The sequence below is a fragment of the Panthera onca genome, chromosome B3, assembly GCF_046562875.1.
Source record: "Panthera onca isolate mPanOnc1 chromosome B3, mPanOnc1 haplotype 2, whole genome shotgun sequence".
Lineage (NCBI taxonomy): Eukaryota > Metazoa > Chordata > Mammalia > Carnivora > Felidae > Panthera > Panthera onca.
The window spans coordinates 21,401,083-21,414,635 of NC_138344.1; the positions used below are offsets into that span (position 1 = coordinate 21,401,083).

At 42.7% G+C, this 13,553-nt stretch overlaps 1 protein-coding gene across 10 annotated transcripts in view; it reads right to left on the reverse strand.

Moving 5' to 3' along the window:
- TRPM1 (transient receptor potential cation channel subfamily M member 1) overlaps positions 1 to 13,553 on the reverse strand; it is a 136,226-nt gene that overhangs the window by 95,122 nt on the left and 27,551 nt on the right. For 5 of the 10 annotated variants that reach the window (XM_078448938.2, XM_078448940.2, XM_078448936.2 and 2 more), the window contains exon 1: positions 553 to 777. The exons of 1 other annotated variant lie outside the window; for it this stretch is intronic. In XM_078448938.2, the coding sequence (XP_078305064.2) occupies positions 553 to 697 (145 nt within the window). In that variant the 5' untranslated portion in view covers positions 698 to 777. Of the gene's footprint in view, positions 1 to 329; positions 421 to 552; positions 779 to 13,553 lie in introns of those variants that run through there. 4 more of the 10 variants (XM_060617874.3, XM_060617875.3, XM_060617881.3 and 1 more) reach the window with 3 other exon arrangements.

Sequence of the window (13,553 nt, forward strand, 5' to 3'; positions counted from 1 at the left end):
CCTTTCAGAATCCGGTTCTCACTTCCCACTGGCAGTGAGAGGGAATTCCCACCTCCCTTCACAGCCCTGTGTAGTAGAACCTATCTTTTCCCTGAGCTTCCCCCGACCCTGAGGTTTTAACTAATAGATGAAATATCAGCTGATGAAGGCTTATAGATATAACCCCTGCCCCCCACCCCGGAAGAACTTTAGCAATAGCAAGGGCTCACGGGAAGAGGCACGCTCTCCAGGAAGCACAGGGACAGAGGTAAGATGCTAAGAAGTAACAGTAAGTGGCAAGGAGGCTGAGCCCTGGAGCTGGGGCTTCTCTGCAGATCCCTGGCACCTACATTTAGAAGCCAGCTCTGAGGAAGCCTCATCACGCTGGAGCCTGGTGTTGGCCGGCTGACACAGGGCTCGTTCCCTCAGGGAATCATCCTGGAGGCCTTGTCAGCTGAGATCAGATACACCCTTATCCAGCCAGTCTCAGCAGCAGAGGAGCAACAGGCCCCAGGAAGCAAAGCCCTCAACCTGAGCTTCCCTGCACCTGCGCTTAGCCCCACCTGAGCTTACCTGCTATAGTGGCAGAGCGGGGAGGGCCCAGCCTGGCCTCCAGCTTCTTCCTCTGGCCAGACAGGAAGCTGGCTGAGGAGGGTCCACCCTTTAAGAGGAGAAGTCCACATGAGGAGCATGTGAGCGCCCGTGCCGGGCCCCTCATGATCCTGGTGAGGCAATGGCCCCATGACCTCGCTCCCAGGCCAGAAAAGGAAACCAGGGCCCCATGTTGCCAGGCTGCTCAGTGTGGGATCCCATGAAAACAGCCTTGGGATCTGAGAGAGGTGGGGGGAGCCAGAACTTTCCCTTTGAAGTGACCCTCCTCCCCCCGCCAGTCCTTCCCCTGCTAGAAATGTCAGCATGGTTTGCATAATTGAGACAATTGGACATAATCGTTCTTTCAGAAGCCCCTCATCAGGCGGGCAGTGCCCGGGCCCTGAGGAGCTGAGAGAAGGCAGCACATGGCACTAATCATCTGTAATCCTTTCTCAAATCATCTGAGGCTGAGCCAGAGGTCGAGGTGAATTCCAGTATGCATGCAGTGTGAGTCCCACATGACTCTCGTCCCCATCCGGGCGTTCCTAACCCCCACTGTCCCCATCCTACCAGCAGCCTGCATGACCTGTATCCACAGTCACCCTAAAACCACCATGGGGGGTGTACTGTAAGAATGGGCATGGTTATTCCAGCTTTCAGTGAGCTTTCTCAGCCTAGCAGGAGAAGAGATCAGCCAAACCCTGAAATTCTCCTCCATTCAACCCCCTAGGCAGGGGCTTGGGTCTCCCTACACACTTGTGGGTCTCCCAGGGTGCCTCTCTCATTTCCCAGAAGAGTGCACAGAAGTGCAGACAGGCTGGATGCAGTGGCAGTTAGGGCCGTTTCCATTTCGTAGATGAGGACACTGAGGCCTCCGAGTGAGCGTGTGAGGTGGAGCAGGAACGTAAGTTCGCCCCCCAGAGCCCTGGCTGGGGTGCAGCCTGAGCCTGGGGCCAGGTACCCACCCTTAAGCTGCAGGAGCCCACTCCCACACCTGGAGGACACCCAGGGGCTCAAGGAGCCTCTGACCTCCAGAGGTGATGCTGGATTGTGAAGGTGGATGAGGCCATTTTCTGCGGAGGGGGTCTGTCCTTTGCTTTCATCAGCTTCCCTCAGGTATGTGCCTACCAGAGGTGGACAACTGTGTCCCATGAGAGTGGGGGTGAAGCGTGACTTCGCCCATGTAATGCTGGTGCATGCAGCCTGGGGGCAGGGCAGTGCCCACCCAGCGGCAGGGTTGTTTTCCTTGTAAACTTGTGGTTGGCTCTAGATAGACTCAATGGGCTTTTAGCCGGAGTTCCTCCAGGGGCCAGAGGGGCTCTGCAATGGCGGTATTTCAGATGGCACAGATTAAGACAGAATTATGGAGGCAGGGTGTTCCTGGGGTGTCAAGAATCAAACTGGGAGGAGCTGGGAGGCCCCCCATGGCAGGTGAGGGTCTCGCCTTCCCTAGCGGCATACTCATGCCCCATCGTGGCTACAAGGTAGAGAAACTTGGTGTTCAGTGCCAGTGAGCACCCCCATCCCAGCCGGCCAGTTAGTGCCTCTCCAGACAATGGGCCAAATGGGCCCTTTCTGGGGTCAGATAACATGGAGAGAATGAGACTCGAGCCTTCCCAAAGTGAACATGCCTCCTCCCCGGAGCTGGCACAGTGAGGCAAGCAACCTGGAATTGCCATATGCAATGTGGTGGCCTGAGCCACGTGTGGCTGCCCATCGACAACCTGAAATTCACCCAGTTCAAAACGCAGTGTGCTCAGAGCACACAACACATAAGGTGGCCAAGACAAGACCGGTGATAATGATTTCATACTAATTGCATATTGAAATGAAAGTTTGGATGTTTTGGGTTGAATAAAATGTAGTATTAATTTTTTTCACCCACTTATATTTAATTTTTACGTGACTGCTAGAAACTTTATTCTTACTTATTTAAAATACTTTTGAATGTTTTTATTTACTTAGAGAAAGAGAAAGAGCAGGGGAGGGACAGAGAGAGAGGGAGGGAGAGTATCTCAAGTAGTCTCCATGTGTCAGTGCAGAGCCTGAAGGGGGCTTGAACTCACAAACCCTTAGATCATGAGCTGAAACCAAGAGTCAGATGCTTAACTGACTGAGCCACCCCGGCACCCCAAAGTGACTACTACAAACTTTAAAATGATATATGTGGCTCACATTATATTTTTGTTGGCTGGCGCTGAGCCAGAGCTGAGGGAGGGAGGGGATCCCAAGCAGAATTCTCCTTTCCAGAAAGTCTCGTCCTCTGTGCACGGCATCTGGAAGGATCCAGCACTAGGAAACCATGCACGAGAACTGTAGACACGCCATTAGCGTGTGAGGATTGTTACTCGTCCAGAGAGCAGTCTGAACCAATGGTAATCGTACTGATACTAGTGACGAGGAAGACACACAGGCCAGTTAACTGGTGCCAGGGCTTCTGTTTGTGTAGTGACCTACCCAATTGGTCACCCAGCCTCAGAGGTGGCACATTTCTTATCTCGGGTAAAGAATAAGGACACTGAAGCTCCTAGGGAACAAGCAGCTTGCCTGTGATCACAGTTGGGGAGAGGATCTGGGACAGTGACCTGTGTGGTGACCTGTGTGGACCCCTGAGAAGGCAGCAGCAATCAGGCAGGGGGAGCACGGTGTGGAGCCAGCACTTGCACTCTGTCTCTGGGGTCTTGGTTTGGGTTCCTCTCAAAGGAGACTCTGAGACAAGCCCATGATGTTTCTCGTGCTGCTCTGTGCCCTGCATTTCCTGACCAGTAGTAAGATCTCAAGAGCTGTTCAGATTCAGAAAGAGGTTTTGGACAAGACTCACTGGTACCACGTGTCTTTCCATCAGGAGGCACCTGTTTGTCTGCTTGTCCATTTTTTGTCAGGTTAGGGGATCATGGTGATGATCACCTAGAGCCTTTATATCACTAGAACTTGCAAAATGGTGATCTTTAATTCTACCATTCCTTCTTCATTTATTCACTGGAATTCACTTAGAAAGAGAAACTTCCCCTGACCAAATTGGTTATTGTGGTTCACACAGGAAAGGCAAAAGGTTTTGGTTTTCAGAGTAATGAGTTAGTTCCCTGGCATCATCCCAAGGTGACTAATGTGTTTCTTTTCTCAGAGTGTCAGTATGAATTCATGGATGGAAAGATATTTGATGCATTTCAGTTCACAGCAGTAACTTTCCTTATTGTTGCTCAAATGGTCCCAATTTCACATTGGCTCTTGAATCCTTCTGGCACAACACCAGGAGTCTCTGAGAGTGTCGTTGCTATCTGGGATGAAAAGGTGTTTCAGGCTTACCTTGTGCATTTCTTACCCTAGACCTGGATGTGGCCATTTTTCCAAAGACTATTTCTAAATGCCATTTTAGTGGGAAATGGTACTTAGAAATCAGTATCCTCCTTCTGAATTGAATTGTTTGTAGTCCTTGCAGTGGCAGAATGGTGATATTTGTATGTGCACATTCATATAATATACATATTGTATACAATACATAGATTATATTTAATATGTAAGATATGCATCATGAGTTCATACTGATAGTTCTAATTCCAATTTAGAAACACAGCTAATTTACTTACTTTGCCCTAATACTAATTACTAATTTACTTATATGTGTCTCTGCGCTTATGCTGAATCTTATTCCTAATGACATTTGTTTTATCCTAGATATAGTTTCAGACCTATAATGCCAATATTAATGTTAATGACACAATTACTAAATGCAGTTTAAAACACTGTTTTGTTGTTCTTTTTGACTGTAGGTATATACTATTAGAGTTTTTAAATCTCTTAAAATGATTCTTCTCAGGGTGGTTATTCTGCAAACTTGATACATGGTTGGATTCACTTCTTTAATTTTCCTTTGGATTTTTACAAATTGGTTTGCAATTTAATTTTGCTTTATAATTATATGAAACATTTATATTATTGGAAAACAAAAACTGCAAACAAGATTTATCCAGAAGTATCTGGCTACTGTATCTATCTCTCCCCCTTATCTTTCCCTCCGGACAAGTAAACTGAAAAAAAATTTTTTTAATCTTTCCACTTTTAAATATTAGTGTATGATATTAATTCCATATATATATCCTTCCTTCTTTTTTTCACATAAATGGAAGAGTACTTTCTGTCTTCACTTTTTCTGGGAATTAGCCACTCCTCATTTCTTTTTGTAGCTGTATAGCCCAAATCTTTGGGTGAATACATGTAAGTTGATTCAATTGGATGGACATGTGGGTGTTTTTCAGTCTTTACAGGTCTCACAGCAACAAAAAGCCGTGCAACACATTCTTTTGCGTTTTGCCAGTAATCTTGAGTCTAGATTCCTAGAAGAGAGATTGCTGTAATTAATGGTAAATGCAGACGTAATTTTGCAAATATTGCAAAATTCCCCTCCATGCAGGTTACCATTATGCGTTTCCACCACGATTTTAAGAGAGTTCTGGTTTTCCCATAGCCTCATCTATAGAATATGTTGTTAAACTTTGGATGTTTGCCCATCTTATTAAGAAATGGTGTCTCAATATAGTTTTGGTCTGTAGGTTTCTTTTCCTGGGATGCCTTTGTATGGGTTTTGGATCAGGGTAACACTGGCCTCATAAAATGATTTGGGAAATGTTCACCCTCTTCTGTTTTCTGTAAGAGTTGGTGAAGGATTGGAACTCATTCTTCTTTACAAGTTTCATAGAATTTACCATAGAAACCATCTGGGCCTAGGGCATTCTTTGTGAGAGTTTTTAAAATTAATAGTTCAATCTCTTTACTTTTTTTTATAGATTTATTCAGATTTTTCTATTTCTTCTTGAGTCAGTTTTAATAATTTGCGTCTTTCCAGGAATTTGTCCGTTACATCTGGGTTTTCTATTTGTTGGCATGGTCTTCCCTTATAATTGTTTTTATTTCTAGAGATCAGTAGTAGCATCCTTGTTTCATTCTTGATTTTGGTAGCTTGAGTTCTCTCTTTCTCTTTCTCTCACTGTCAATCTAGCTAAGGATCTGTCAAGTTTGTTGATCTTTTTAGAGAACCAAACTTTGGTTGCATTGATTTCTTCTGTTGTTTTTCTATTCTCTTTTTTATTTCATTCTTTTCTGGTCTTATTTATTTCCTTCTGCTTGGTCCAAGTTTAGTTTGCTCTTCTTTTTTTAGTTTTCTGTAGTTGAAGGTTAGATTATTGATTTGAAGTCTTTCATTATTAATGTAGGTATCTAAAGCTATCAGTTTACCTCTGTGCACTGCTTTAGCTGAATTCTATAAGTTGTGGTATGTTGTGTTTTCATTTTTGTTCATCTTAAAGTAATTTCAAATATTTTGGTGTGACTTCTTTAACCCATTGTTTGTTTAAGCCTGTGTATAGTTGTGAATTTCTCAAATTTCTTTCTATTGTTGATTTCAAATTCAATTCCACTGTGATTGGAGGACATATTTAGTATGATTGAAATCCTTTTAAACTTATTTAGGCTTGTTTCATGGACTAGCATATAGTCTATCCTGGACAATGTTCCATGTAAACTTGACAGAAATATGTATTCTGCTATTGGGTAGAGTGTTCTATTCCATGTCTAGAAGTCAATGTAGTTTTAATTTGCATTTATGTTACTATGAGTGAAGTTGGGCATCTTTTCTTGGGCATCTAAGTGCTTTCTGAATTTCTACTTCTGTGAACTTTCCACATCTCCTACTCATTTTTTAATAGAGTCTTTTTCTTCATATTTAAAGCTTGTTCATGTAAATTAAAGATGGTGAACTTGTGACTGTAATAAAGTGGCAAATCTTTTCCCCCAGTTTGTCATTTGTTATTTGTCATTCAATTTTACTTACATGTCTTGGCCTCTTGCTTCCTTGCTAGTCACAGTTCATCAATTTACTTCACCACTGGCATCATCTTTTCTTTTCTTTTTATGAAGTTTATTTATTTATTTTGAGAGAGAAAGACATTGTGAGCAGAAGAGGGGCAGAGAGAGAGAGAGAGAGAGAGAGAGAGAGAGAGAATCCCAAGCTAGCTCCATGCTGTCAGCACAGAGCCCAACATGGGGCTTGAACTCACAAAATGTGAGATCATGACCTGAGCCAAAATCAAGAGTCAGATGCTTAACTGAGTGAGCCACACAGGCACCCTGACCTCTTCTCTCTCTCTTTTTTTTAAAAGTTTTTATTTTAATTTTAGTTAGTTAGGATACAGTGTTGTATTAGTTTCAAGTGTACAATATAGTGATTCAACCATTCCATACATCACCCAGTTCTCAACACAACAAGTGCATTCCTTATTCCTCATCACTTTTTTCCCACCTCCCCCTCTGGCATCCATCAGTTTTTTCTCTAGAATTAAGAGTCTGGGGGCACCTGGGTGGCTCACTGGGTTGAGTGTCAGACTCTTGAGATCAAGCCCTGAGTCAGGCTCCACACCTGGCATGGAGGCTGCTTAAGATTCTCTCTCTCTCTCTCTCTCTCTCTCTCTCTCTGCCCTTCTCCCCTTCTCCCCTCCTTGCATGTGTGCTCTTTCTCTCTCTCTCTCTCAAAAAAAGAGTTTGTTTCTTGATTTCATACTCTCTTTTATTCTTTTTGCTTGTTTTGTTTCTTAAATTCCACATATGAATGAAATTATGTGGTATTTGTCTTTCTCTGACTGACTTATTTTGCTTAGCACTATTTTCTCTAGCTCTATCCATGTCATTGCAAATGGCAAGATTTCATTCTTTTTTTTATGGCTAAATAATATTCCATTGCATATATATACCAAATCTTCTTTACCCATTCATCAATTGGTGGACACTTGGGCTGCTTCCATGTCTTGGCTATTATTGTAAATAATGCTGCTATTAAATAGATGTACACATATCCCTTTGAATTAGTGGATAATTCTTTGGATAAACATCCAGCAGTGCGATTGCTGGATCATCAGGTAGTTCTATTTCTAAATTTTTGAGGAAACTCCATAGTGTGTTCTACAGTGGCTGGACCAGTTTGCATTCTCACCAACAGTGTAAGGGGGTTACTTTATCTCCACATCCTTGCTAACACCTGTTTCTTGTGTTGTTGATTGTGAGGTGATATCTCACTGTAATTTTGATTTGCATTTTCCTGATGGTAAGTGATGATGAACATGTTTTCATGTGTCTGTTGGCCACCTGGATGTCTTATTTTGAGAAATGTCTGTTCATGTCTTCTGCCCATTTTTAAATTGGATTATTTGTTTTTTTCAGTGTTGATTTGTGTAAGTTCTTTATATATTTTGGATACTAACCCTTTATCAAGTATGATATCACCCTTTTTATACTGTGCAGAGGTGTGAGAATGACTTAGATATGACTTCCAAGGTTCACAGACTAGTGGGGGAGATGGTGTCTGTACAAACACATTTGAAATACAAGGCAGATTATAGGAAGCATTCTAATCAGATTTGCCAAGTGGTAAGAAAATATAAAGGGAGAGGACTTATTAGGAGAAGGAGGAGTGCTTCAACTAGACATGTTTGAGTGGGAGTTTAGGTGGAAAATTTGAGGAAAGGAGGCACTTTAGGCAAAGAGCTGGAGGAGGGATAAGCAGGACCTCAGGCAGGCTGGCAGACCCTGTGAATTGGAGCATAGTTCCCAGACAAGGATGAGTGATAGGCGGAGAAGGGGGATGACCAACCAGGCTGGGAATAGAAGGCAAAGTGGGAGATACCTAGGGATTCTAAGGGCTCAGGCTAGTACCGGCCAAACAGAAGATTTATGAATCCTGACCTGGAAGTCTTGTTCCAGATACCTTGCTTATCAAAGTTTTATTTGAGGTAGGACTTATATCCATGTAACAAAATATATTGCTGCTCGGATTGGCTGCAGAGCTGAGTTTCCACTTTCCATGCTTCTGGATTATTTACCTACATTTTAAAACAAGAGAGTGCTGACTTTTGAATGACTTAATTGGCAAAATCTCTGACATAAAGAAGCTGAGGTGGTAGATTAAAAAGATACATTTGCTTTGTAAATGAAACTCATTATTTCATTGAACAATGCCTCTGCAAATGAAGAAGGCTAGAGAGGAATTTAATTTTAGTATATGTGCTGCCAAAGTGAGCACTAGAGAGGTATTTTAAATCTTTGATGTTGTTATCAAAGATAATCACAAAAATAAATCAATGAATAACTAGATTAGGCTGAGACCTATAAGTCTATCAATGCCTTTTATCACCATAAACTCTGCCTCCACTTCTCTGTAAGTTCTCCACTGACTGACAGATAAACAAAGTAGTTTTTTTCCACTTAGGGGAGCTAAGATCCTCAAACATTTGTAACACAGGCTGTGGAAGCTCCACTTCCTGAAAGGCAGAGAGGTCCTTCCTGGTGCGTCTCAGGAGCTGAGTTGGCCAAAATATGCTGGTCACTCTCCAAAGGATTCCTGGCCCTATTGGCAGTTGAATATTGGCAGCAGCCTTTTCACACAACCCTTCTCCATTCCACACGGCTCCAGGCTTGTGGGAGCTGTAGTTCTTAACATGCCTTCATTGCTGGTCATTCTGCAATGGAGAACACAGGCTCTGGAGAGCCTACCATGGAGGTATCAATTGGAGTATCCCAACTGGACAATGGCTTCCTGTCTGATCATGACAGCTTTCTTTTATTTTTTTCTCTTTTCCCTTCTTATTTATTTATTTATTTATTTATTTTTGGCAGTAGATTATGTCCCAATGTTGGCAGATGACGTGAGGTAAGATACCAAGCACATGGGTGAAAAACCTGCCAAACATTAGTTTTTAGTTTCCAGAATAATCTCCACAATGAAAATAAAACTAGTGACTTTGCAGTGGAAATAACCAATTCTGTCAAAGCTTTGTAGAAGTCTTAAAATGGTATAAATGTCAAGAGCTGGTATAAATGTTTATACTGGTATAAAATGGCCAGTCTGGACACAGAAAGGCAGTCTGCTTGGAGTTGCTGCGGGGTGGCCTGGTCATGGCTGGAACTTCTGGAAGTTCCACACACACACACACACACACACACACACACACACACAAAAAAGCATTATCTGAGCTGGTTTTCCTTCTCACAAAATTCCTGACATCGTGTTCATCCACTGGTCCACCAACCACATGCAAGGAGGCCCAGTGGATCACAGTGCTGGAGTCTCTATAAGTCTGAATGTCATGTTCTGCCCTCTGGTGGGACTTCATGGTGCACTTCCAAATTCCAAACATACATTGTGGCTGATGCTTCTTCAATCGTCCCTGTGGAGCAATGGCAAATCTCCCAAAATGTGAGTCCAGTTATGTGAAAGTCATTCTGACCTTTTCTTTCTTTAAGACATCTGTGTTCCTGAGAAGAAACTTGGGCAGCAACCATGGCAAGAAGTTATTTCACCTCTGTCTGACTTGGTTTATAGCAGCTGACTGCATGAGAAGAGCAGATCTCTGGGAGATACAAGGATGTGCATGAGCCTTCTCACAGATCAGTCCTGAAAGCTCCCTTGGAATGTGTAAAGGTCCTATAGGCTGCGCTCCCCTCCCCTGACACCTGGCACAGAAGTTATTTATTATTTCATGCATCATGCCTCACTGGAAAGGGAGAGCTCTTAATGGTCTTCAACATAATCTCTGACAAGTCTCATCTCTTTTGAGTAATGCTTCATAGCTACTAAAATTTGGATTTTACCCAATCTGGTTTCAATAACCCATAAAGCAAAAAATGCACTCAAAACAAAAATTTAGGTGCATCCAGTAAATCTCAGTAAAGCTTTAAGCCAAAAGTTCTGGGAATAGAGTGCCCTTGTTACATGAATCTTTGTTTCAAATAGCAGAAAGACTGAATTTTAATCTTTTAATAAAAATCCTTTGAAAAGACTCTGAAAAATAGACCAAGGCAGGCTGCTAAGGAGTTCTACAGAGTGTGGAAACATCAGGAAAGATTCTGGCATTCTATTTTTTTAAATTTTAATAGACTTTATTTTTTAAAACAGTTTTATCCTTTACAGACAAATTGGAAAGATAGTATAGAGAGTTCTCATATATCCTGTATTCTTCTATTATTAACATCTTATATTATTATGCTACATTCATACTATGAAATAGATACATGTATGAGGTATATATTACTACAGTAGCATATATACTGTGGTATATTATAATTAATGAGCTAATACTGATATATATTTTTTTACTTTTAGAGAGAGAGAGAGAGTTCAGGGGAGAGGGGCAGAAGACAGAGATAGAGAGAGAAAGAAAGTGAGAGGGAATCCCAAGTAGGCTCCACACTCAGAGTGGAACCTGATGCAGGGCTCGATCCCACAACCCTGGGACCATGACCTGAACTCAAATCAAGAGTTGGACACTCAACAGACTGAGCCACCCAGGCATCCCAATATATTATCATTAACTAAAGACTATATTCAGATTAACTAAAGGGCCACAGATTAACTACATTTGTGTTGTTTTCAGTTTTATTGAGCTATAATTGTCACATAACATTTGTAAGTTTAAGGTATACAGCGTGTTGATTGCAAAATGATCACTGCCATAGTATTAGCTACCATCCCATCTTTGCACATAGTTACCATTTCTTTTTATGGTGAGAACGTTTAAGATCCATTCTTTTGGCAACATTCAAGTATATGATATAGAGTTATTACTATCATCACCATGTTGTACATTAGATCCTCAAACTTGTTAATCTTATAACTGGAAGTTTGTACCTAGTGACCAACATCTCCCTATTTCCCCCTACCCCAGAGCCCCTGCTAACCATCACTTTATGCTCTGTTTCTCTGAAAGTCTAAATAAGTTTCACTTTTTTAGATCCCACATGTAAGTGAGATCGTATTGTATTTGTCTCTGACTTATCTCACCTAATATAATGCCCTCAGGATCCATCCATGTTGTTGCAAATGGCAGGATTTCCTTTTGTTTCATGGCTGAATCATTCTATATTTTAAATATAAGTACTCCTTTCTCAGTTGACTCAGAAAGCAAGCAAACAACAAACACTTTGGTTAAAGAGATTGTTAGTAATTAGTCCCAAATTTTCCATTGTCCTGGGAAACTGCTTGGCTGAGGTTTTCCCTTCTCATCATGCCCAGTTCCTTCCTCTCAAGGGGGCAATTAAACTTTTTTTTTAAGCCACTGGGATGAAGAGGAGTGGTGTCTACTTTAAGAAGTCACCACCTCAGAGATGCTGCCTCTTACAGTATTGCATCTGCCCTGGAGAAACATTCTTTAAACTTTCAAACTGAGCTCTTAGGAGCTTGGACAGTCTGAAAAACAAAAATGACCCCAGGTGAATTAAACTGGGGCAGCTCTGCATACTCTATTTTCCTCTTAGAGTCACAGTGCATTTTAGGATATTAAAGGCTCTGAAAAGTTATGCAGTTAAGAAACCTCTTAACTTTTACAGAGCCCAGCATTTCCTAAACTCATTGACCCTGGAATCCTCCTTTTCTTCTAAAATACCTCTAAATATCTCAGAGCCTAAAAAAGGATTTGGGAAGCCCCAAACTCAGGTAACCATGAACTTAACCATCTGAGGGGCCCATAACTGTTCTGCGTTGGAGGAAACTGCCTCCCCAGGTTTCCACTCAAACGTCTGGAGAATGGTTCTTGGTGGTCACTATTGAGGCCTCCCTTGGCTTTGGTGAGATGGGATCATGTCCCGATATGGATTCTATCTAAATAGCTCCCACTGTGACTCACTGTGGCCCAATTGTTCTGGTTGGGGAATGGTACCTGACAGGAGTGAATCTCCCAGCTAAATCATCAGGAAGAGGAGGGGGACAACAGTAGCCCTGCCCCTGCCCCTTTCCTTTCAGACTCCAGGGAGAGCATCTTCCTCCTGAGCTCCTCACTAGGCAAGACTGTGCTGTGGCCACTGGACAGAGGGGAGAGCTCTCTGAAGGGCTGATTGTGCTCAGCCTTCTGTGCAAACCTGGCTTCTGTGGTTCTACTGGTTCTCCTGGTTCTGTGGTTCTACAACATCCACCAAACCAGCGGACTGCCTTTTGCATGCAGAGGTTTTTAAACATGCCCTTCTTCTCCCTTTCTCTTTCTTGGCCTTTGACATTTTATCCAGCAAATTTGCTAAACTTGGGCCTTGCTTTCTGTGCCCAACTCATGCTCCACATGGAGGCAGCATTTCCAACAGGAGCCCTTCCCAGTTGGCCCAGCCTGGGGACTGTCACCTTCTTTGGTTATCATAGCATCTTCTGTCCTAGCAACTGCTGCTGTGCATGGGAGCAATTGTGCACAGCTCTGTGTTCCCTGCCATATAGACCCCTCTGCCAAAGGCATCATCATAATGCATGAGACCCCAGGTGCCTATGTTAAATGATGTGCACAGCTCTCCATGGGCGAACATTCTTTCTGTGCTTTGCTAGATAGCTCCAGACTTTCTATCTTGTGTGCTGGAGGCTCTGCATTTGTTGCAGCCCATCTTGGAGGGCCCCAGGAAGCTCTGCTCTGGCTGTGCTTGTGGGGTTTCCACCCACACCTGGCTGCCTTGCCTCTGCTCCATGGTGAACCACTTGGCTCTCTTGGCCACCCTCACTTGCCTCCAGGTCCCCAGCTCTGCCCCTTCTGGGAACTTCAGAAGAACTGGAGTTTTCCCCACTTACTGTTGGAAAGTCAATACCTTTTCCCTGCCTGTGCTTCATTCTTCTCTCAGGGTAACCTAAGACACACAGACCACGTGAAGACACCAGCCCCAATTTGCAGATTCAATGTCATCAAATTAATGTCTTTCTTTTGTTTGTAAGGAATGCAAGTACGAGTCATTTTTATTTGTAATTAATTTAACTTTTCAATAGTTTATATATCCATATGGTCCAAGTATTTTAAAAGCATAGGCAGGTTTATGGGGAAGTCTCCCACCCACACCTGGCAGCTATCTATATTTTCCACATCTCCAAATTGATAACACTTGTTTTGGTTTATTTTGTTCCCATCTGAAGATAGTGTGCGCAGACAAATATGAGCACAGGATTAGAAATGGAAATGTTTCTGCACGGGTCTACG